Genomic DNA, 21,698 nt, shown 5'->3' with positions numbered 1-21,698 from the left:
GGGGTTTGCAGGGGGTGGCAGAGCAGGGCACAGCACGGTGGAGCAGGGGGTTGGAGAGTGGAGCAAGGCATAGCAGGGTGGAGCAGGGAGTTTGAGGGCGGAGCAAGGTATAGAAGGGTGGAGCAGGAAGTTGCAGGGCGGAGCAAGGCGGAGCAGGGCATGCAGAAGGCTACCAACAGCCCTGTGACGTCATATGGTCCATATTAACAGTCAACATTATGTCATTTTATTGGAACATTAAGTTAGAGCCATGTTGTTGAATTAAAACTTGATGGTCTTTTTTTCTAAGCTACCTTTTAATATAAAGTTTGTATTTAATGTCCATATATAAAAGATTACCAAACCTTGGATGCAGTTTGTTTCTCTTTCTTTCATTTCAGACATCAAACCTTCCAACATTCTCATGGACCGAGCGGGGAACATCAAGCTGTGTGACTTTGGCATCAGCGGTCAGCTGGTGGACTCCATCGCTAAGACCCGGGACGCCGGCTGCCGGCCTTACATGGCGGTGAGGACTGAAAGGGAATGAAACCCATGTATCTCTTTGTGCACGTCATGGTGTATTCCCGCTTGATTTAAATCACCAGGCCAGGTAGACAGATACAGACATGATACTGGTGTTAGGTGGTTTCGACTGCAACACTGCTGAATTCTCCCAATCTGATTAACACCTAAGCTTCAGCAGAGCCAAGGCTCTGACCTTTGACCTGCCCCATGGCAGCAGCATCTCAGTTGTTCCAGATTAAATGATGATGTGATTGTGTGTGTGTGTTTCAGCCTGAGAGGATTGACCCCAGTGCGTCCAGACAAGGCTACGACGTGCGCTCTGACGTCTGGAGCCTAGGAATCACTCTGGTAAGACAGGGGGCTAAGCTTTAAGGAGGTGTGTGTGTGTGTGTGTGTGTGTGTGACTGTGTGTGTGTGTGTGTGTGTGTGACTGTGTGTGTGACTGTAATACACCAGGTGTTGTTGAGGTCAACTCCGAGTCCAGCGAGGTTTGCATACACCTTTGATCCTAACATGGAGGAAGCTCATTAAAACCAACCACTCCTAAACATGATCTCAGAGCGAGGCTACAGGTGCTCCAGGTCCACTATTGGTTTTCATATTGTGGCAGGTTAGGACACACACAGGCTTTATCAGCTTGGGATGGCCAAAGAAAGGGATACTTCTTCTGTATGCAGATTAGCATGAAGACCTTCTCTCTCTCTCTGTGTGTGTGTGTGTGTGTGTGTTGCTTTCAGTACGAGCTGGCCACAGGAAGGTTCCCGTACCCAAAGTGGAACAGCGTGTTTGATCAGCTGACTCAAGTGGTGAAAGGTGAACCTCCACAGCTCACCAGCTCCGAGGAACGCCAGTTCTCTCCCATGTTCATCAGCTGTGTCAACCTTTGGTAGGCTCATGCACACGCACACACACACATACAGTGGTGTGAAAAAGTGTTTGCCCCCTTCCTCATTTCCTGTTCCTTTGCATGTTTGTCACACTTAAGTGTTTCGGAACATCAAAACAATAGTCAAGGACAACACAAGTAAACACAAAATGCAATTTGTAAATGAAGGTGTTTATTATTAAAGGTGAAAAAAAATCAAAACCATCATGGCCCTGTGTGAAAAAGGGTACTGGGTGCAAGGCCTGGGTGTGGCTAGAGAAATTGAACTCCGGTGTGGACAACCACAGTTATAGTATGTTTAAACAAGGGGGGCAATCACTTTTTCACACAGGGCCATGATGGTTTGGATTTTTTTTCACCTTTAATAATAAACACCTTCATTTACAAATTGCATTTTGTGTTTACTTGTGTTGTCCTTGACTGTTGTTTAAATTGGTTTGAAGTTCCAAAACACTTAAGTGTGACAAACATGCAAACAAACAGGAAATGAGGAAGTGGGCAAACACTTTTTCACACCACTGTACTCTCATACTCACACACACACACACACTCCTTGTGGAGTAGAGTGAACACGTATCCCCCATGCTGATGGACATTGTTTGTCTCTGTCTTTCTGTCCAGCCTTACCAAGGATGAATCCAAACGGCCAAAGTACAAGGAGCTTCTGGTGAGTTCTCCAGCTTTTACATGTGTACTGAGTGTTACTGTCTGCTGCCCATGGGGAGGTGTATAACAGTTCTACTTCACACATTGTCACCAGTTAAAGAAAGGGACACTTGAATGCCACGTGTGTGTTTGTCAGTTTTACAAATCTGTTCCTGTACTGATGAGACGTTTGAGCCGTTAGGCTAACTGAATATTTGATAATATTTTAGATCGATGGGTTGCTCAGAGTGCAGTTCCCCTTTTGTCAGTTTGTTGTTTTCCGGAGCCTTCAGCCTCTTAACCATAGTTACAGTGACCAGTGCGGCTTTAAATGATTATTACTGTCATCAATAATACTGGCAATAATCTATGTGTTATAGTGTTGTTTTATCAGTCCACAACATCAATGCCCATTAAAAATGAAGTAAGGGTCAATATGTTCTGAAATATTGTTTTAAAAAAGTGTTCATCTCAGGAGGAGTTTCCATCCCATCAGCCTGAAGCTCAGTGTGTCTCTCTTCCAGAAACATCCCTTCATTCTGATGTATGAAGAACATTTTGTGGACGTTGCTAGTTACGTATGTCGTATTCTGGATCAGATGCCCGCCTCGCCCATTTCGCCTATGTACGTGGACTGACGGAGTTAGGTTGTGTGCGTGTGTGTGTGTGTGTGTGTGTGTGTGTGTAAGTATGTATGCGAGTGTAAGTATGCGAGTGCAAGTGTGCGAGTGTGAGGGTTAGCTAGTATCAGCTTTTTATTCACACGTTCCAAAGAACAAAGGTTGCCCGGTGCAATGACATGAAACCTCAGTCACTTGTCAAAGTGTGTGTGTGTGTGTGTGTGTGTGTGTGTGTGTGTGTGTGTGTGTGTGTGTGTGTGTGTGTGTGTGTGTGTGTGTGTGTGTGTGTGTGTGTGTGTGGGGGGGTGTGTGGGGGGGTGTGTGGGGGGGTGTGTGGGGGGGTGTGTGGGGGGGTGTGTGGGGGGGTGTGTGGGTGTGTTTCAGATGTTCTGCTCTGTCTCTTAAACCGAGTCACACTACATCAGGTGCACAAACCGGGCTGGTTCAATGCTTCATTGCCTGATGTAAAGTTCTCCACTGATATAAATGTGTGAGTGTGTGTAAAGACCATGTGCTGTGCTGTCCCTGGCAGGCTCTGATCTTGATAAGATCTTGTGGTGCACAATGAGTCCTGCTGCTCCTCAGCAGCCTGCCACAGCACTCTGACCACAGACAGGCCAAAGGGATAAAATCCTGGCAATAGTTTCCTGATGACAACCCACAAATGCTGCTAAATGATATACTGTCCTTTTGTACCGACCACACCCCTGCCAGGAGAGGACGAGGATCTGTCCCCCTAACATGTTCCCCCGGGACCCGCCACGTTTCTCTGGCTCGCACTGATGATGGAATGTGTCCCTTGCCAAACCATATACCAAACTTGGGATGCATCGCCATAGTCTAACAGCCGCTCCCTCACCTGTCTTCCTTCACCAGGCGACGCTGCAACCCAGACTCCCTCCATCACACAGATAGCTACTTGACCAAACTGTCTGAATGGATGGTTGTCCTTCCACACTGGGGCGCTGTAGAGACTTGGATTGTCATAAATGAATATAGAGGTAAAGATGGCAATATTTATATTTTTATGTAACACAGAATATTGCCAGCCTTATCTGGTAACCTCCCAAACTAATAATGTAAGTAAAGTTCATTTCATGCAACACAGCCTATTAAAAGCAAAGAGGTACACAGAGTCAGCTTAAGTCAGCTGTTGACTTTCTCAAAGAGACATTTGAGTCTGTTGGAGTTGTTGATCCCCTTTGTAGTAGGTATAGAATCGTAGGGCTGGGCCCAGATCTAAAATTTAAAGACCATTTGTTTGGTTTTGCTCGCAGCCAATCACCATGTGCTTTCTAATAAGATGCAACGTGATTGGCCCACTACCACAGCAGCTACAACCCATAGAGTCCGTGGTGTGATGCAACTGACGGATGGGTTATCAAATGAAATGTAAACAAAAAGCTGAGTGAAGTACTCTGTTGGTAGCGGTATCCCTTTAAGGCTAGTGTTTGAAACAATACCCAGACCTACTTAATAGTACTCCTGATAACCAGTAAATCGACACATATAGAATGTGCTGCAGTTCCCCTTTTCATTTAAAATTCTAAGACCTAGGCCTCTACAGATGTCAGCCATGTTGGAAAGTGTCCACCGTCATCAGTATGTGTTGAATGCTCGTGGCTTATTCTGGAGGATTACACAGTACCAGCAAGCCATTCTTCTCTCTGTAATGTGAAATGGTGCCAAGCCCTAAGAAACTGATTCATTTCCAGGAAGCTAACTTACCACTTGTGAATATCAACCTCCAGGGTACATGTTGTATAAATTGCAATTTACTAGAATGTTCATATTAAAGTATAAGATATTAAGGGCAATGAATATTATAGTGTATCTTTATCAAAGGGTTACAAATAAAGTTTCTGTTTAAAACCTGCATTGTGTGCTTCTTGTGAATTGGACATGAATAAAACAGTAATGGCAGAACCAATTTAGCTGTGATAAGTTTATTACTCGTCTTTCTGTCATATACAGGATCAAGCAGTACAATAGTAAGGCAAGTCAGCGGCCAAGCACGATGGAAGCTTCTGTCAGATGAGTGAAAGGATTGCAAAAGGAGCCCCGCCCGATATAAAAGCCAGTACATATTCTTACAATGGAAGGTGAAGAATGCCAGCTTTGTCATATATTCGAGTTGGGCATCCTACTTGTACTCTACATAGAACCCATTAACAAGTGCAACACTTCATTAGTAACAGGAACAATACTCAATACTCTAAACAGAACACAGTGAAGAAATGGCCAAGGCACTTAAAGCAAAAGTTTGACATTTTGAGAAGTCTATTTATTTGCTTTTTTGGTGATGGATGAGAAGATGGATAATGAAAATACTGAAAACTATATGCCTTACGGGGTTGGGAGTGTGAACTCGTCTCATCAGTGTAACCATGTGTATGCTGCCTCTGTGCCAAAATGCAGTAATCACAGTTAAGATCTGAATGTATTACTTTTTCATATTCACAAGTGCTAACAATGTCCACTCCCTAAGGTTCTTTCTTTAAAGAAGTGATTTAAGAAATGATGGCTTATCCAAGTGGCTCCTTACTTTGAATCACATTTTTAAGAGAATTGATTTACTAAGAAATGTCTGTGGTCCAAATGGCAGCGTTGGAGTTTACCTGTTAAATCACAGATCGCCAGTCTATTAGAAAGGAATGTCAGTATAAATACAGGATAAATATAAAACTCTATAAATAACTGTGGGCTGCAAATAGAAAGGGTGAAATTTGTAAGGACAAAGAACTAATTAGTGGGTAAAAAATGAGGGGAAAAATAAATGAGAGGAAGTTGCATTTTCTATCAACATTTTTCTGAAAAAGTGATGTTGACTAATGTTGGAGCATTCTATTTTAATATCTGTCAACAGCTTCCAGGAAATAGCAAATTCATAATACAATGTGAAGGGGGAACTGGTATAAACCAATAGTAATACAAAGCTGTTGCAAATAACGCAGTTTGTCTGCTTATTAAAACAATAAGGCCAAAGATTCTCCAAAAAGTCATTGTGTGGATAAATAACCCAAATAGTGAAAAGAAAGCGGAACGACAACATATCCTAACTCAAGCAAACGTGGCCGCGTGTGTTCAGCGTCGTGCACAGTGGGATAGCTCCATCACAGGATGAACTGATTACATAATGCACTTGATTTGTGGTTTGCGTCTTCTTCCACACCCCCGACATCCTCTTGTTTCTGCCACTACAGACAGTTAGGATATTTACAAAATGGCCGTACTAAGCAATCCAATTCACCTTGTAATTCCATTTTTTTTCCAGTCCAGCAAACACAGACTCAGAAAATATAAAATGATTGTCCCAATGTGTCTTCAAGTCTAGGGGGTGGGGCGTAACACTGATAGTTGCATAAGGTGTTGGTATAAAGCACTGTTCTCATGTCACCATTACCTAGAGAAGAATTTGTGTCCACTGTCCCACTTATTTGGCAGTTGTGCGCATCATTGTCCAAAAAGGACACAGATTATCTCAAAAAGCCCTTAGTCGTTAGATTCTGGGTGTGATGAACACTAGGGACCTCAAAATATAATTCTGTAGCCATCAATCCATGAATACTGGTCTACTTAATGTCAAATCCCACTTATAATAGTGGCACATGCTAGCACTTGGACTGAAGCTGTTCAGGGTACAAGTCACTAGTTGTTTGGCATGTGGCAGCGGTCCATACAGCTACTTGTAGCTGGTGTCTTGTGTTTGACGTCGGATGGCGAGCACTTTGCTGGAGCTTTCACCAGTGCTCCAGGTGAAGGTCCATGGCAGTGTTCAAGTTAATGTCTGTGACATCCAGGAACTCTGTGTTGAAGATGCTGGGCCCACTGGGCAGAGCCATACTAAAGGCTGTGGCTGAGCTGGGTGGCGTCAGGTCCAGCCACTCCATGGTCTCCCACGGCGTCTCGCTAAACGCCATGCTGACCATCCCCTGCACCTCAGACACACCAGACCCCTTAGTGCTGATGGATGACAGAGGCGTGTCCATCAGATCTCTGTTGGTCAGAATTTTGTCCTGTTGGGAATTGGGAGGGTGGGGGTGGTGGTACCCTTCGCCGTCTCTGTTCCCGTCCTCTTCCTGGCCCCCGTCCTCGCTGGCCATTTTAAGAAGAGCCACCTCCGCTCCTCGGCCAATCGGACCTCCCAGCAGATTCTCCAGGTGGCTCTCAGTGATGTGATTAGCCGAGTGGTCGTAAGGGAACTGGGCGGGGGACAGGTGTTCGTAGTGTCGGTGGAACCTGGGGGCGAGGAGGCCGGGACACCCTGGGGACACAGTAATGTGAGGCACAACTTTGGTTACAGAGGCCCTCTCCCTCTCTTCTCTGGCGTTAGCTGGCATCTCTTGGAGAGAAAGAGGAGAGGAGGGAGGGTCACAGCAGGTCCTGGACCATACCAGAGGGATGTAGCACCATCCTGCAGCGCGAGCTACGCTAACTTTAAATGTCACCTTACCTCCGCTCTCTATGAGCACATCCAGAAGTTCGTCCATCTGCTGACTTCTGGTCAGTTGCTGTAACAGTAATAAGAAAGTGATTCTTTTAATCAATTGAACATTTCAATGAGGAAAAATGCAATCCAGTGATATTAAAGGAGTCTACATAAAAACTATGCAAGCTTTAAGCAGTCTACAAAGACTTGCAGGATAGAGTTTTGGTGAGACAAACTTTTCTTGGAGACCGATCAGTTTATTGGTCAAGATAAAACAGCTTAAGGCTAAAGAGACTTGACAACTACATTTCCATCCATTGTATCTCAATAGGCATACGGATTTAACCAAAAGCAACTTTCTACCTAACAGAAGTAGCAAATACCTAGATATACCTAGAACCCTTTCTGTCTGATCAATGCTAGCCTTTCTAGATTAGCTATCAAGCTAGGAGCCTTAGTTCTTTTATTCCAATAAGAACACATTGGCCATTCTGTTTTAAATAAACTCTTTTTTGATAAGGATTCCTTTCCTTTTTTAATTAATTGTGACAGAGAAAGATACTAAGGACATTTAAAGCATGAAAATGCTCTTTGTGCTCTTTGTTGTCATAGAGAACCACTTATATGACCCTTCTGTCCTGCTGCTGATTTATCCGCAGAAGCAGCTTCAACTCACTGCCTTCAGAAAATGTTTGTACAACTCAAAAAGCCATCTGCTTCAGACTTGGTAAAGGGTGGAAAGTGAGTGAGTGAACGATGGATGAATAAATGAGGAACAACACAGGAGATGGACTGAAAGAGACAAAAAGGAGGTGACAAGAGGGAAAGTGGAATTAGAGCGACACCGATAGGTGAAATAAATCTCTGGCCAGCCATTATCTACTGAACTTTAGCATGAGTTTCAGTTTACCTGCTTGACTGCATCCTCATAGCATGGGGGCTGTCTTAAGTCTGATGCATCTGAATCTGAGCTACTGAAGGCAGGGGGAAGGACCTGGCACTTTTGGCCAACATGCCGAGGAGAGGGCGCTACTGACATCTATATGAGACATAGGTGAGAAGTGACAATAGCCCACCCATTAGAAACGGGAAGCTTACCAAATGTGAGTGTGTTGAACCAAAACGAACTATTATTTAGGCCCTTGTGATCAAATAATCTCATCACATTACACATTTCATTTTAGGAAAAAGGTTGGCATTGGTTAAAGGGAAAGCCCCCAATATGTAAAGGAATATGTGATGGAAACAGATATGACAAGAGTGACAATGCACCTCATAACAAAGACAATTACATAGAGACAGCTCACACATGAATAGAAAAGAGACAAATGGGTCCGTGAGTGTGAAGTGGTTCGGATGAAGTAATACTGCAAATGCTCCTCATGTTGACACAATGCTTACCTTTGGTTGCAAGTTGTGGTGCTCAGGCTTGGCTGAGCCGCTGTGGACACAGTTAGTCGGGTTGGGAAAGACTCCCTGAAGGCCTCTCTGCTCTGCTGGATAAGAACAATTTGCCGCCTGGCCTTCATTCTTCTGCTGCATCTGTCGTCATGGAAACACGTCTGTTAGAAAACTTCATCAGAGACGCCTTCCTCTAGCACCATCGTCTGGTCAAAATGTTTATTTATCCAATACAATGACCAAATGGGCTGCCAGTGGCTCAGTCCGTAGGGACCGGAGGGTTGCCGGTTAGAGTCCCAGTGTGGACCAAGTACGGACTGTGGACTACTAGCTGAAGAGGTGCCAGTTAACCTCCTGAGCCCTGTGACATGCCCTTGCGCAAGGCAGCAAAACCCAACTGCTCGGGGACTTTCATGGGTAGCCCCCTAAAGTCTGCGTATGCATGTGTGGTAGAGCGAGTGAGAAAGTGACGGTGATTATCTTTGGAGCAAGTAGTGACTCTAGAGTCATAGTGAGAGACACTTTGTTTCTCTCACTATGACTTAGATTGCCAACAGAACATATGTGAATGATCCATCTGTTGATCAGCACATCATACCTGCATGTTGCGTGCTCTGTTGTTGCCCGGGGGGTGGGGGTGGGGCTGGAGGTGACTGCAGCCGTCTCTTCCCAGTGAAGGTGACAGAAGGTAAGGGTTTTTAGGAGACGAAGGCTGGGGGCTACGAGAAGGCTTCCCAATGGGGGAGTCTCGAGGGGAGCACTGGGGACTGAGGAAAGCGGACATTGTGGAGGGGCAGCCAGAGGACCTGTCCATACATTTAGTGCCACCGGGGCCCCCCATGTTGGAAAGGGGGTTGTTGCAGTGTCCCATATCCTCCATGCAAATGCCAGGAGAGCTCTTCAGCTGTTTGGTAGAGGACAGAGGGCAGCTGGAGGACAAGGACATGGGTTCCTGCTTGATAGTCACCCCAAAGAAGTGCTGGCCCATCATGGCTGGGGGCGACTGATGGAGTATGGTGGGGTGTGATGTAGGGCGGGCCAGGTCCTGTGTTGCTCCATAGCAGCGTTTCCTCTTGTGCAGCTGCATCCTCAGTTCCTCAACCTAGCAAGCAGAAGTAAATGTTTGTTTCCATGAAAACATTCCAGTGATATTTTCATATTTCTGCCATCTCTGCTGATCACTCACCTGTCTCTGCTCCTGTTGCAGCTTCCATGTCAGCTCATCAATCACCTTCTGCTTTTCCACCAGCATTTTATCTTTTGCAGCTTCCATGCCATCCATACCTCCACCCTCACCCGCCCTGGGCCCTCCCCCGCCCGGGCCATCTTCCATGCTAAGCTGGGCCGGAGATGGCTGCAGGGCAAACTGCGTTGGCGAGGACATTGGCACGTCGCTGAAGCTGTCGGGGAGAGAGCCGCTGAGGGACAGCTCCGAGGAGGCCGGAGAGATGGGGGGGGAGGAGGAGGTGCTTGGGTAAGGGAAGTAGCCACCCTGAGACAGGGCGCTGGAGGAGGAAGGCGACTGGTAGGAGGATAAAGATCCTGTGGGGGTGACAGGGAAGATCACTGTGGTAATGTCAGAAGAGCCCGAGGGCGAGGAGCCGGAGTTGGAGTCCCTGAAGGGGCTGAGGCGCTCGACAAGGGCCGTTTTGGTGCCGGAGACTGGCATGCCGCGGATCCGCAGGTGCTGCCGCAGCTCTGAGACCTGACAGAGCAGAAGAAGACATGCTTACATCTAAACTATAGTCTCTCCAGGACAAGGTCCAGTTTCACTTGACTTTGTACCACCTACTTTTAGGTCATCTAGATTAGCTGGCAGGGGCCCAGGTTTGACCGGGGAGATGCTGCTTTGGTTGGCATACGTGTTCTTGACTGCGGAGGGCGAGCTGCTGTTTGCTCGGCCTGATGGAGCGCTGGAGCTACAAACTGGCAGCTGCTCACTGGCTCCTCTACAACGTTGACACATGACATTGAAAAGTCAAAACTCTGTAATAAGGCACACTTTATAAATACGTTATAAAAATTGCTTTGTTAATGGTGAATGAGTCTTGTTACTAATGCTTCATAGCTTAGCTAGCCTCAAACTGGGAGGTCCTAACTTATTGATTCTTAAATTTTGCTGATTGTGTATTAGACCCATGACTTACTAACAACAGAAGGTTTTTCATTTTCTAATAAGGCACCAAGTTCACACTTTAAATATTAGTAAGGCATTAATAAAGGGCAATGGGTATACTTTGTAATAAATTCAAAATGACTATGCCTAATGACGATCTTTGTTGCATTAGTTGCAATGGGACTCACTTCTGGGTTTGGCTGGGTGGGTGAGGCTGATAGCTGAAAGAGGGCTGTCGCTGCTGGGCCTGGGCAGTGTGTGTGTGCTGCTGCAACTGTAGTGACTGTGGATGTGTGTGAGCATGTTTCTGCTGGCTGAGGATCTGCAGCTGCAGGAAGAGCTGCTGTTGCTGCAGGAGGCGGGCATAGGCTGAGTCCATGGGCGGAGGGGACTTTTCTGCCTTTTGGTCCGGAGGAATATACTGGTGGTACTTGAGCTTCTTCACCTTTGGCTTCACATCTTTGGGCTTCTTGTGCCGGTTCTTGTCTGACGTCTTGGACTATTGAGAGGACAGAGGGTGAGAGAGTATGAGGATCATCCCTAGGTAAGTCAAGGAGAAACACTTTATCACAAAGTCAATTCATTAAGTGTGGCTGACCTTGACAATAGCAGGAACAGGTATTGGGGGAGTGGCTTGGCTATCGGCACCAGACAGCCCTTCATCCTGGCTTTGATCCGAGGGCTCTCGGGTCACACCTCTCTGTTCACAAATCACAACAACACAGTGTCCACTTCAACATATTAGCTTCTAGATCTACATCAGTAAATTGAATACCTTTGAGTACTGGACTTCTGAGTGGACACAGCGGCCTTTTGGAGATGTTAGCGGCGGTTCTATGACAGCAGGTTTAGTTTAGTTACTTTAGTTGAATTTGATCAGCTCATTGGAAAGTAGGAAGCATGCTAGCAGCTCTGTGTGGCATCAGCATGCCAACATTTTAGCACACAAAATGGATGGACCAACTATACTAAACACAGTAGACCTATGTCATTAAAGTGAATTCAAGTAGGTAGTAGTGGTTGTGCTTTACCCTGGTGACATTGTTGCTTTAGACTGATGATTTCAGTCTGAGTTTATCTTCCCCCGCCCGTCAGCGCTATGAAGTTAAACTGAGAAGGCGTTGGGACTGTGTGCCAAATGGAATAATTAGACCCAAAACTGCCAAAAGGTTTCCAAAAAGACCAAAACAGGAATTTCCAGTTGTTGACACAGAGCTTATGGTTCAGTTTCAGAGTCAGAATCTGGCATGAGTTTTTATTAAGTGACCGTTGCTGATGGCAAGCGTTGGAATGAGGTCATCATGAGTGAAAGGTAAGCAGTCAGGAAGTAACAGCAGCTGTGCCGGGCTCACAGGAATGTGACACCTGCCCAGTTCAACTCAGTCCAACAGTAAGTTGACTGAGAGGAGGTGCAGTTCACTCTGCTACCAACAGATGGGCAGAAGAAGCAAGGAAGGGACAACAGCTGCCAGAGAGGTCACTCCGTCATAGGGCAAGACTCAGATGGAGGAAAAGAAATGGACGGAGTGAGAGGGAGGGAAAGGAGTGTTTCCTGTCATGGTTTAGTGAGGTCAGGTGAGGAGGAAGAGGAGGGAGAGAAAGAGAGAGGGAAGAAGGGAGAGAGAGTAACGGCGGGTGGGAGAGAGGGGGGGGTGTTACCTGTCGTGGGCTGATGTGGACAGGTGAGGAGGACGAGGGGGGCGTACTGCCGACAGCCTCCGATGAAGGGCAGGCCGAGCCCTGCGACTCATCACTGTGCTGCTGCTCTGGAGACAGACTTTCACTGCTGCTGTCCTCCTCAAACGCATAGGAATCCTCTTGCTTGGGGAACTTGCCCTGGTTCACTGGGAGAAGAGCAGGTCAGTCAGAAGGCGTTAGCTCGACATGACAGTGCCAACACAGCATGCCTGTAAATGATAAGTCGAGGTTCTTCTTTTAGAGGTTCAACCATCATTTCTATTATTATGATGACAAATGTACTTCTGAGATGTGTTATCACAGCAGCGACAGTGTGATGTGAGCAGGAACCGGCCACAAGTCTCTCCACATGGTCTAAACCCCTTTATGTGGAGGTCAGACTTTAAATGAGCACATCTACAATCTCCCTGGTTGCTCATGTACAGTGGGGTTCAATATTTTGGGCACCCCAGGTAAAAAATTATATTAATGTGCAGAAAGAAGCCAAGAAAAGATGGAAAATTCTCCAAAAGGCATCAAATTACCGATTAGACATTTGTATGATATGTCTCAAAAAGTTAGATTTTATTTACATCATTTACACTTTCAAAATAACAGAAAACAAAAAAATTACGTGTGGGCAACCTCTTCTGCCCCCCCCCCCCCCCCTCCCAGCTTGTAATAATTCCTTGCGTTTTCGCTCATTTCTGCCGCTAGCTCCCGGCTCCGTGTCTCCTCACTGTCTGTGTGTCGGAAGTGAAGGCAAGCAACATGCCCAGATATGGGAGACAACGTGACCAAAAAGTTCAGTGGGAAAGATAGTGATTTCCTCGTCAAAGTAGTCTAGTGTGTGATCAAAGATATATAGCGGACAAGAGAGATAACTGCCGTTTTACAGAATAGAATGGCATCACTGGTTTGAGATTCGACATATATTTGGGAAGAAATGTAAAGTCTGTGCTTTTTATGAGTTATAATGTTTATTATGTTTGTTTTTTGCATAAAGGAGAACTGTTTTAGACACAAATGCTTGTGTAGCATTGCTGTGGGTGTAATATCAATAAATATGACATTATTATGTTGATTATTGGCATAAGTAAAAGTCATGAGGGCAAAAGCGTCTGGACTTTCTTTGAAACAATTATGTATTTTGTCAACTGTATAAGTTATAATGATCATTTCTTCACAGTGTGACTCCCAAGACATATGAGAAGTGTTTTAGAAAGGAAAAGGGCTTAGGTGCTACTTCTCTGTCTGTGAGATCAATACATATCTGGATGTTCGATTTATTTATTTATTTGTCTTTAAGGTCCTACAACCATTTTTAACATTCAAGTGACCTAATTTTAGCCCAAATATTCCAATAACCCAGTTTATCCTGAAAAAACTGATGTTCATATCTTGACTGTAGACAACAGGGTTGATGTTTAACAATTAATTATAAAATAAATCCAGACGGACAATGAACTATAAAAATGGCCTTAGTGTTATCAGTTGGACAGAGGTTCTTTTCATTATTTCCGGGCCCTTTCTTCTCCAAACATACCTTTGCTCATTTTGGACAAAAAGTTCTATTTTAACCTCATCGGTCCACAGAACTTGTTCCCACAATGCATTAGGATTTGTCTATATGTTCATGATTTTTGTGGTGAGGACGTAAAAGAGGTTTTCTTCTGATGACTCTTCCATGAAGACCATGTTTGTACGAGTTTTCTCTTTATAGCTGAATGGTGTACCAACTCCAGTGTCTCCAGGTCTTTCTGGATGAATCGGGCAGTCTAACGTGGGCCTGGACTTGCTTTTCTCCCAATCCTGCCAGCGGTTCTGTCTGATGTTGTCCTTGGTCTTCCAGATGTCTAACTTCCACTGTTCCTGATGACGGACATTTCCTAATTCCATTCCCAACAGAGGATACTGGCATCTGAAAACGCTTTGCTATCTTCTTCTAGCCTTCTCCTGCTTTTGGGAGCGTCAACTATTTTCAGTTCAGTTTCCTAGACAACTGCTTAGATGAAGCCATGGTGCTGATTGTTTGGGGGGGGGGGGGGGGGGGGGGGGGGGGGGGGGGGGGGGGGGGGGGGGGGGGGGGGGGGGGGGGGGGGGTCAGATGAGTCTGGACATTTAAAACCTTAAGATTGACATCACCTGGTCTTTCCAGACGATGATTGAGGACAATCCATGACACTGTCAAGTCTCAACTTTCCAAAGAGGTTTGTATCCTAGAACGCTAGAAGCTAAATTGCTAAAGCTAAACTAGATTACAGAGTAAATTTCAAAGTATAGTATGTCCAAAAAAAGTGATAAATAGTAAAAGAATATTATGATAAAAAAAGTCGCAACATGTTTAAAAAAGGGGTAAAAAGCCACAGTATAGTATGTCAAAAAAGTGTTAAAAGTAATTATATAGTATGTGGACAAAAAGTTATAGTCATAGTTTATTATGTCAAAAAAGTGATACTACAGCATGTCCTAAAAGGTGATGAAAAGTCATAGTTTGGTACGACAAAAAAGTGACAAAAAAGTCACAGTATAATAAGTAAAAAAATGTCATAAACAAGTAATAGCATTGTATGTTGAAAAATGTCTTAAAATGGTCGTAGTATACTATACTTTTCGACATTACTTTTTAATCACTTCTTTCTATACATACATATCATTTATATGCCATAAATAGATTGTTCCCATCCCCAAAAATTGCAATAAATAACATATATAAATTATAAAAAAATAATGGGTTAGGATTATATTTTGGGTTTGGGTTTGGGTTAGTCTAAAAAACTAATACTATGTCAAAAATTGTGACAGTATAGAATATATAGTATGCCTTATACCATGGTCTGGGTAAAAACTCAATTCTGATTGGCTGCAGGGTGTCCATAAAAAAGTGGAAAGGACACCTACTAAAGTAGATCAAGACGATTGTTTACTGTTCTAAATTACCAAGCTAAAGCTTTTAAAAGAAGAAAGGACGTGAATCTATTATTTTCAACTGTGTGTGTAGCCTTAGCGCCTTGTCCTTGGAACACCACAGAATGGCGCTACCACACAAGCTGCCGGAAGTCAGTTACACTGCTCCTCTGGACCAATCCTCAGGAAGAGCGCCATGTCTCAAAGCCACCATAGGCTTAGCAGATAATGGTGGAACTACACCCATGGCCCAGAATGACTTTACACATAGACTTTACATTACCTGCCTGAACACCCAAAGGCTCCTTGTTTAAAACATTACATTTTTTTTTACATGTTTAACATTCAATAGTAGCCGAATACAGAGTTTTTAAACTAGGCATAGTAGGATTGAATGCTGTAAAGCCTGTAATGCAGCTAGTAAATGATTACATAACATTACTACAGACCTAGTAGGACTGTATGCTATAAAGCCTGTAACACAGCTAACATAGCTGTGTGCTACATAACATAACTACAGACATAGTAGGGCTGTATGCTATAATGCCTGTAACACAGCTAACAAAGCTGTATGCTACATAACATAACTACAGACATAGTAGGACTGTATGCTGTAAATCCTGTAACACAGCTAACATAGCTGTGTGCTACATAACATAACTACAGACATAGTAGGGCTGTATGCTATAATGCCTGTAACGGGGATGAGATATGAAGCATTGGATGTATAAGCTAGCTAAGGTAAGCTCTGTTCATGAAATTGCAAGCTAACCGTAGTAGCTAGCACTGGCTTGTAGCTAGCTAGTAGCACAACACAATGATTACATCTCCTTGGTTGTCTAAATACATCCATCGTTTATTTATATGAGCATGTAAATGATCCGGAACAACAAAAACACAATGTTTAAGGTTTGTGAATATTTTAGACAATGAAACGTGAGTTTGTGAGCTCATGAGCTCGACATGTATTCCAATGAACTAGCTATAGCTACTTGTTAGAGACACAAGAGAGAAGCCCATGACCAAGCATGTGGCTACCGGTTGCCATGACAACAGTAACAAACAGTTGCTAGTGCGCAGGCCCATCACCGTCCTCCATTAACTACTGTACACCGTCGTCGGACGGTTGACACCTCACCGTGGGCCATTAACACCTGACAATGGAAACCGTCCCACCCCAGCGATGTCCATTTATGGACACCGCATCGGGCATTAACCATTACTTAAATGAACTAAGGATCCTTTTTTAAACTTGAACTTTGTTGCTTATTTATTCAGGGATATTTTATACTTCAGTGAAATACATTTTGATTTGAAAGCAAGTTTTCAAGGCTTTAAAATCTCAGGTTGCATTTATATACTGTGCTTATATGATGCATTTTACCAATTCAAAGTGTGCTTAATTTTGTGGATCCAAACTAAAGCACAGAGAGTAGTCTGTGATGGACAGGAGCAGACGACACAATGCTGGTCTGTCACTGACACCTGGTACCACGCTCAGCCTGGAGGTGTTACGCTGTGTTTGTGTGTGTGTGAGACTGACACCACCACTTTACATCCACCACGCTCCTAATTGGCCGGCCTTTTAGTCAACATGGCTTTGATTGGACAAAGATAAAGATAATTAAAGATCATTTGTTTATTAGTCCCCAATGGGGAAATTACTGCACTACACTCTGTGTACACACTTTTTGTTAGTACTCACACACAGGCCTGAAATACACCCATGCTCAGGACCTATACATGCAGAGATGTCAGAGTGAGTGGGCTTCCAGCTGAACCAGTGCCCTGAGCGGTCGGGGGGTATGGTGCCTTGCTCAAGAGCACCTGGCAGTGCCCAGGAGGGCAATCCACGCTCCCAACTTTTCGGGTCCATACAGGGATTTGAACCAGTGACCCTCCGGTTCCCAACCCAACTCCCTATAGACTGAGCTACTGCCACCCCAAACAAGATAAGATAACAGAGCCAGCAGAGGTGTGCGTGTGTTTATGTGTGTGTGTGTATGTGTGCAGAGGTAAGATTCTCTCTTCTCTGTATCCAAACACGCGAGAGCAGGAACAGACCCAGGGTTCAGTCACAGCATCAGGCCCATTCTGTGCTCTCAGTCAGTTTCCTTACAAAACACACGCAAGCACACACGCACGCACACTGTGGATGGTTCATGTGTGAGTCTTCTTGTCCTCTCGGCCACATGCAGTTTCCATGAGTCTTTAAGTCAATCTCATGTCACCGGGAGATTGAGATGACAGAACTGCAGGAAATCAGCTAACCGTGTACACTTCCGCTTCTCGAGTGGCTGTTCAGAAGTTACGGCGGGTCACATAGTTTCCACAATGACAGTACAGAGGTTGAAAGAATGTTTGGGAGTGTTGTGTGAGGGGATGCAGAGCGTTAAGGTGCGGGGTTAATGCTGCAGGCGAGGGGAGAGCAACAGCTTGGTCCTGTCCCAGAGCTCTGTACGTGGCTGGGTTTAGCCAGACAGGCCAGTTAAAGCACAGACAAAAGCAGGGAGGAGGTACAAACATACAAACAGGTACACCCACACAAGTATGTACCCAAACACACACACACACACACACACACACACACACAAACAGCGCCACTTTGAAAGAAAAAGGCTGGACCCAAATACAGCTGCTGTTCATCTCAATTAAGGGCCTGCAGAGGTAGTGTAAACCAGCTGACTGCAGGCCGCCCTGTCCTTTACACAACATGTTTACTGGAAGCTCAAGGGGGCAAACATACAACTTCTAATACACCACAGTCAAACTACCACGAATGATGAGAGAGAGTGAGTACAATGTTAAGGGTTAGAAGACAAGACGGCTCAGGCCATGCAACGTCTATGCATGTGCTTTTGTTTCAATCCAACAGAACATTCCAGGTAACAATATACATTTGTCTTTTAAATACAGAATCATGACAGCATTTGCTGATCCACACTGGAAAAAGACATTTTCTGAAATATGCACCATCTTCTAAAAATGTAAATAACATTCTCTGTGCAAGAAATATAAATAAACACTTTTCCCTGCCAAGAAATGTGGATCACATTAAGGAGGAACAACAGGAAACCGGTCCTGAAGAGTCCAGTAGAATGTTAAGGTGAGGAGGTCTAACAAGTCAGTTGTTACTAAGGGTTGAGTGGTTAATATCATCAATCTCTCACACCCACACCCACACACACAGTGAGATAACACACACTGTCACTCAGAACACACTGAGAGTAAATACAAAAGCATTAAACACCAATACAGAAAATACTAACTTTTCATCTTTACAGTTGGAAAAATTTAAAGGACTTTACACTAATCAATATTTTCTATAAGAGTGAAAATATTTTCTTTTCTTTATTATTTTATATCAGTTTTTAAGTAAACAATAATCTATGAATATTCTCATTTTTTATTAAATAGATAAGTAACTTAGGTTATTAGGGACGGATGTTGTATGTTTTTTTCATTTTAGGGGCTACTGGAGGAGTGAAGACTTGACCCCCCCTTCACCAGTAATACATTTTTCTATGACCGAGTGAATGATTGAGGAAAAGAGGCGTGACCCTGCCCAACAATGCATTGATGCCTTCTGTTCTAGTTTGCACTAGGCAAAGACGTACAGATAGCTACTCATCTTTACCCACATAGTGAGATGATGCTGCTACAGCGCCACCTATCAGCCAAATGATTCGTGGCCACCCAGACATTATAGCTACACATGTCCACCAAATGTGGTTGCAATAGCACAAAGCCTTCAGGAAATATGATTTGGTTTGAAATATAAGATTTGTAAACATAATAGGAGTTCATTATATGGGCCAGCTGTAATAAAACAGTGGTACCAAAAGTGGCAGGGTATGAAATGCTGAAGGAAGGAGGAATAGTTGTATGGGAAGAACAAAATAGACGTATAAAGAAAGTCCGGGGATATAAGAAGGGTTGAAAGATGACATGAGGATATGACAGCATCTTCTATATTTTAATATTCAAAAGGACCTGTGAGTGTGAATTTGTTTTCAATACAGAAAATGAGCTATGGACAGTAAGCAGGAAGACCGACAGACAGACAGAAAGACAGACAGACAGACAGACAGACAGTTAGACAGAGAGACAGAGAGACAGAGAGAAAGTCTTTTGAAGGCCTAAATTTAGATTTTTTAATTTAGACTTTTTCTTGACTTTTAAAGAGCCTGCTGATTCCCTGGAACGTATAAATGAAGATTGATTTAAGAATAGAGGGAGACAGAAAGAGATTTTCATGTAGAAATAATGACAGAAAGGCAGAATAATATTTTATAGATTAGAATATAGAGTAATGTTTTATAGAAACAAAAAGAAAAATAGCAGTAAACTGTGAAGCTGTAAACTGCAATGTGCTCTTAAAGTCCCACCAGTCAACTGTAGTGGAGGGAAGTGAGGCCAGGGCTTCAAGGGAATGATGGGGAGAAAGCGATGTACGCCAGGCTGAGGGAGCAGGTGATGGTCCGTGGTCACGTTGGCGAGATGACATCATCATCTCTATGAAGTCAGCGGCCTGCTGTCTAACGCTCTCCTGGCTGGGTGACAACACCGAGCTCTGAGCGTGCAACCAAACTGCCTGACAACACGTCCGATGTGACGCAGCAGGATCCGGGGAGTCTGAAGAACAGACTTTCAAACATTCTGCAGCAGTATGAAAACATACGGCACACTTTAAACCTACTGCCATACATATCCCGCTGAGCGTATCAGTCAGATATAAACAAGACACTAAGAGGAGCATTAAGCAGGATTAAAGCACCGCTGCTCGGCGAATGGGAATGTGTGTTTTAATGCAAGAAGAAGCCCAGTAAACCTGCAGATACAGCCCTATTATCTTTATGAGGAAATATTAGAGAGAGAGTGTGTGTGTGTGTGTGTGTGTGTGTGTGTGTGTGTGTGTGTGTGTGTGTGTGTGTGTGGCAGACAGTGGGCTCCTATGCAAGCTGAGATGCTGGGTGTATTCTCCAGCAGCCTAATAAACACCAGATGTTCCCCGGGTAATATATACAGAGACACTGCGCCGTGTCCATCTCCCCAGTAGGAAGGAGCTCATGGACAGCAGGAGGAAGGAGAAGGCTGCCACACCTGAGGTCTATCTTATTTTGCTGGGAGGAAACATGACGCTGCAGCTTCAGAGAGTGATAAGACATCCAGTGTGTGGTGTGAGAAAGTGTGTACTAACAAATACAAGCCTTAGCCACCCCTTACATGTGCAATCAAGAGATAAACAGCCAATTGAAATTTCTTTTTTAAAAAGCTCTTGCAGCACCGCCGGCCAATTGCGTTTCTCCGTGCTGCCTTATCTGTGATAGACTCCCAGCAGCTGATAGGGCCTCACCAGGCCTCTGGATTCCGTTCCCCCGCACACTTACCAGCCATTTATCTGGAGGCTGGAGCCTCTGCAAGATGCAAAACAGTGCCAGAGATATCATTCAACAAATCCCTGGCCTGCAGTCCGCTGTTGTTCCTGAGTAACCCAAAAAACTGCAGCCTGGCATTGCTCACTGCTGCCGTCTGCCCAGACAACACAGTGCTGCTGTAAAGCATGACGGAGGGATGTTATACTATTATAATTATAATAATTATAAGTGGTAGCTTATGGGTGGCTGTCTGCTCATGCTCTCAGCCTAGGCTCAGGTTAAAACGGATCCTCTCTGTGTGTTGGAAGGTTACAGTGTCCTCACTGTGTCGGATGGTGTATGTCCCATGTCCTCACTGTGTCTAATGGTGTCTGTCCCATGTCCTCACTGTGTCTGATGTTGTCTGTTCCATGTTTGCAGTTGCTGTGCTGTGTCTCTGTAAATCTGTGTCAATCTCTGTCTTTTTGAAACATGTCTCTCTGTCTGAGCGTCTTCCATTGACTCCGCAGGACGTCCCACGGCTTTCCTAACCTTTGTCCGCCATTTCCTTCACAAGTTCCTCATAAATTAAATCCAGAAAGTCTCTCATCTCCTCGTCCGTCCACTTCCATCTGTCTTTGTTGCCCCCCGATGTGTGCAGACAGAGAGGAAAAAATGGGGGACATTAACTACAACTTCTTCTGCGTTTTGTGGCGGGTTGCAACCATGAAATGACCTACAACTTAATCAACTCATTATTTAATCAGAAAATAAGGTTTCCATAAGCGTTTCTCACATGAGCCGAATATTGATCAATATAAAATCTATAAAAGAGACCAAACGGCTTTCCTTTGAGTCAATATTCATTAAAAATTCCATCGAATTTTACCTTTTCCATAAGGCATTTTTTTTTCTATATCACTAAATTCAGATAAAAACGTGTGTATGGAAACAGAACTGTCTGCCTGCTCGCTGTCTACCTGTCTATCTTCTTGCTGTCTGCATGCTCACTGTCTGCCTGCTCGCTTTCTGCCTGTCTATCTGCTTGCTGTCTGAATGCTCGCTGTCTGCCTGTCTATCTGCTTGCTGTCTACATGTCTATCTGCTTGCTGTCTGCCTGCTCGCTGTCTGCCTGTCTATCTGCTTGCTGTCT

General features: G+C 44.4%; 2 protein-coding genes across 11 annotated transcripts in view; one reads left to right on the top strand and one right to left on the bottom strand.

Annotated features, from left to right (window-relative positions):
* Positions 1-3,770, top strand: part of map2k4b (mitogen-activated protein kinase kinase 4b) — a 15,129-nt gene extending 11,359 nt beyond the window's left edge. For 4 of the 5 annotated variants that reach the window (XM_034859830.1, XM_034859832.1, XM_034859831.1 and 1 more), the window contains 6 exons: positions 381-508; positions 778-855; positions 1,245-1,393; positions 2,015-2,060; positions 2,563-2,712; positions 2,760-3,770. In XM_034859830.1, the coding sequence (XP_034715721.1) occupies positions 381-508; positions 778-855; positions 1,245-1,393; positions 2,015-2,060; positions 2,563-2,676 (515 nt within the window). In that variant the 3' untranslated portion in view covers positions 2,677-2,712; positions 2,760-3,770. The remainder of the gene's footprint in view (positions 1-380; positions 509-777; positions 856-1,244; positions 1,394-2,014; positions 2,061-2,562; positions 2,713-2,759) is intronic. The other variant, XM_034859828.1, reaches the window with a different exon arrangement.
* Positions 3,771-4,592: 822 nt separating this feature from the next.
* myocd (myocardin) overlaps positions 4,593-21,698 on the bottom strand; it is a 49,624-nt gene continuing 32,518 nt past the window's right edge. For 2 of the 6 annotated variants that reach the window (XM_034859822.1, XM_034859825.1), the window contains 10 exons: positions 12,264-12,448; positions 11,203-11,304; positions 10,793-11,103; positions 10,281-10,437; positions 9,675-10,193; positions 9,087-9,590; positions 8,489-8,629; positions 7,998-8,126; positions 7,112-7,169; positions 6,399-7,000 (listed from right to left, as the gene is read on the bottom strand). In XM_034859822.1, coding sequence (XP_034715713.1) covers positions 6,399-7,000; positions 7,112-7,169; positions 7,998-8,126; positions 8,489-8,629; positions 9,087-9,590; positions 9,675-10,193; positions 10,281-10,437; positions 10,793-11,103; positions 11,203-11,304; positions 12,264-12,448 — 2,708 coding nt within the window. Of the gene's footprint in view, positions 7,001-7,111; positions 7,170-7,997; positions 8,127-8,488; positions 8,630-9,086; positions 9,591-9,674; positions 10,194-10,280; positions 10,438-10,792; positions 11,104-11,202; positions 11,305-12,263; positions 12,449-21,698 lie in introns of all 6 variants that reach the window. The other 4 variants (XM_034859820.1, XM_034859821.1, XM_034859824.1 and 1 more) reach the window with 4 other exon arrangements.

This window comes from Etheostoma cragini, chromosome 21, assembly GCF_013103735.1.
Source record: "Etheostoma cragini isolate CJK2018 chromosome 21, CSU_Ecrag_1.0, whole genome shotgun sequence".
Lineage (NCBI taxonomy): Eukaryota > Metazoa > Chordata > Actinopteri > Perciformes > Percidae > Etheostoma > Etheostoma cragini.
The sequence above is the reverse complement of the archived record's forward strand: the minus strand, read 5'-3'. Positions and strand labels throughout refer to the sequence as shown.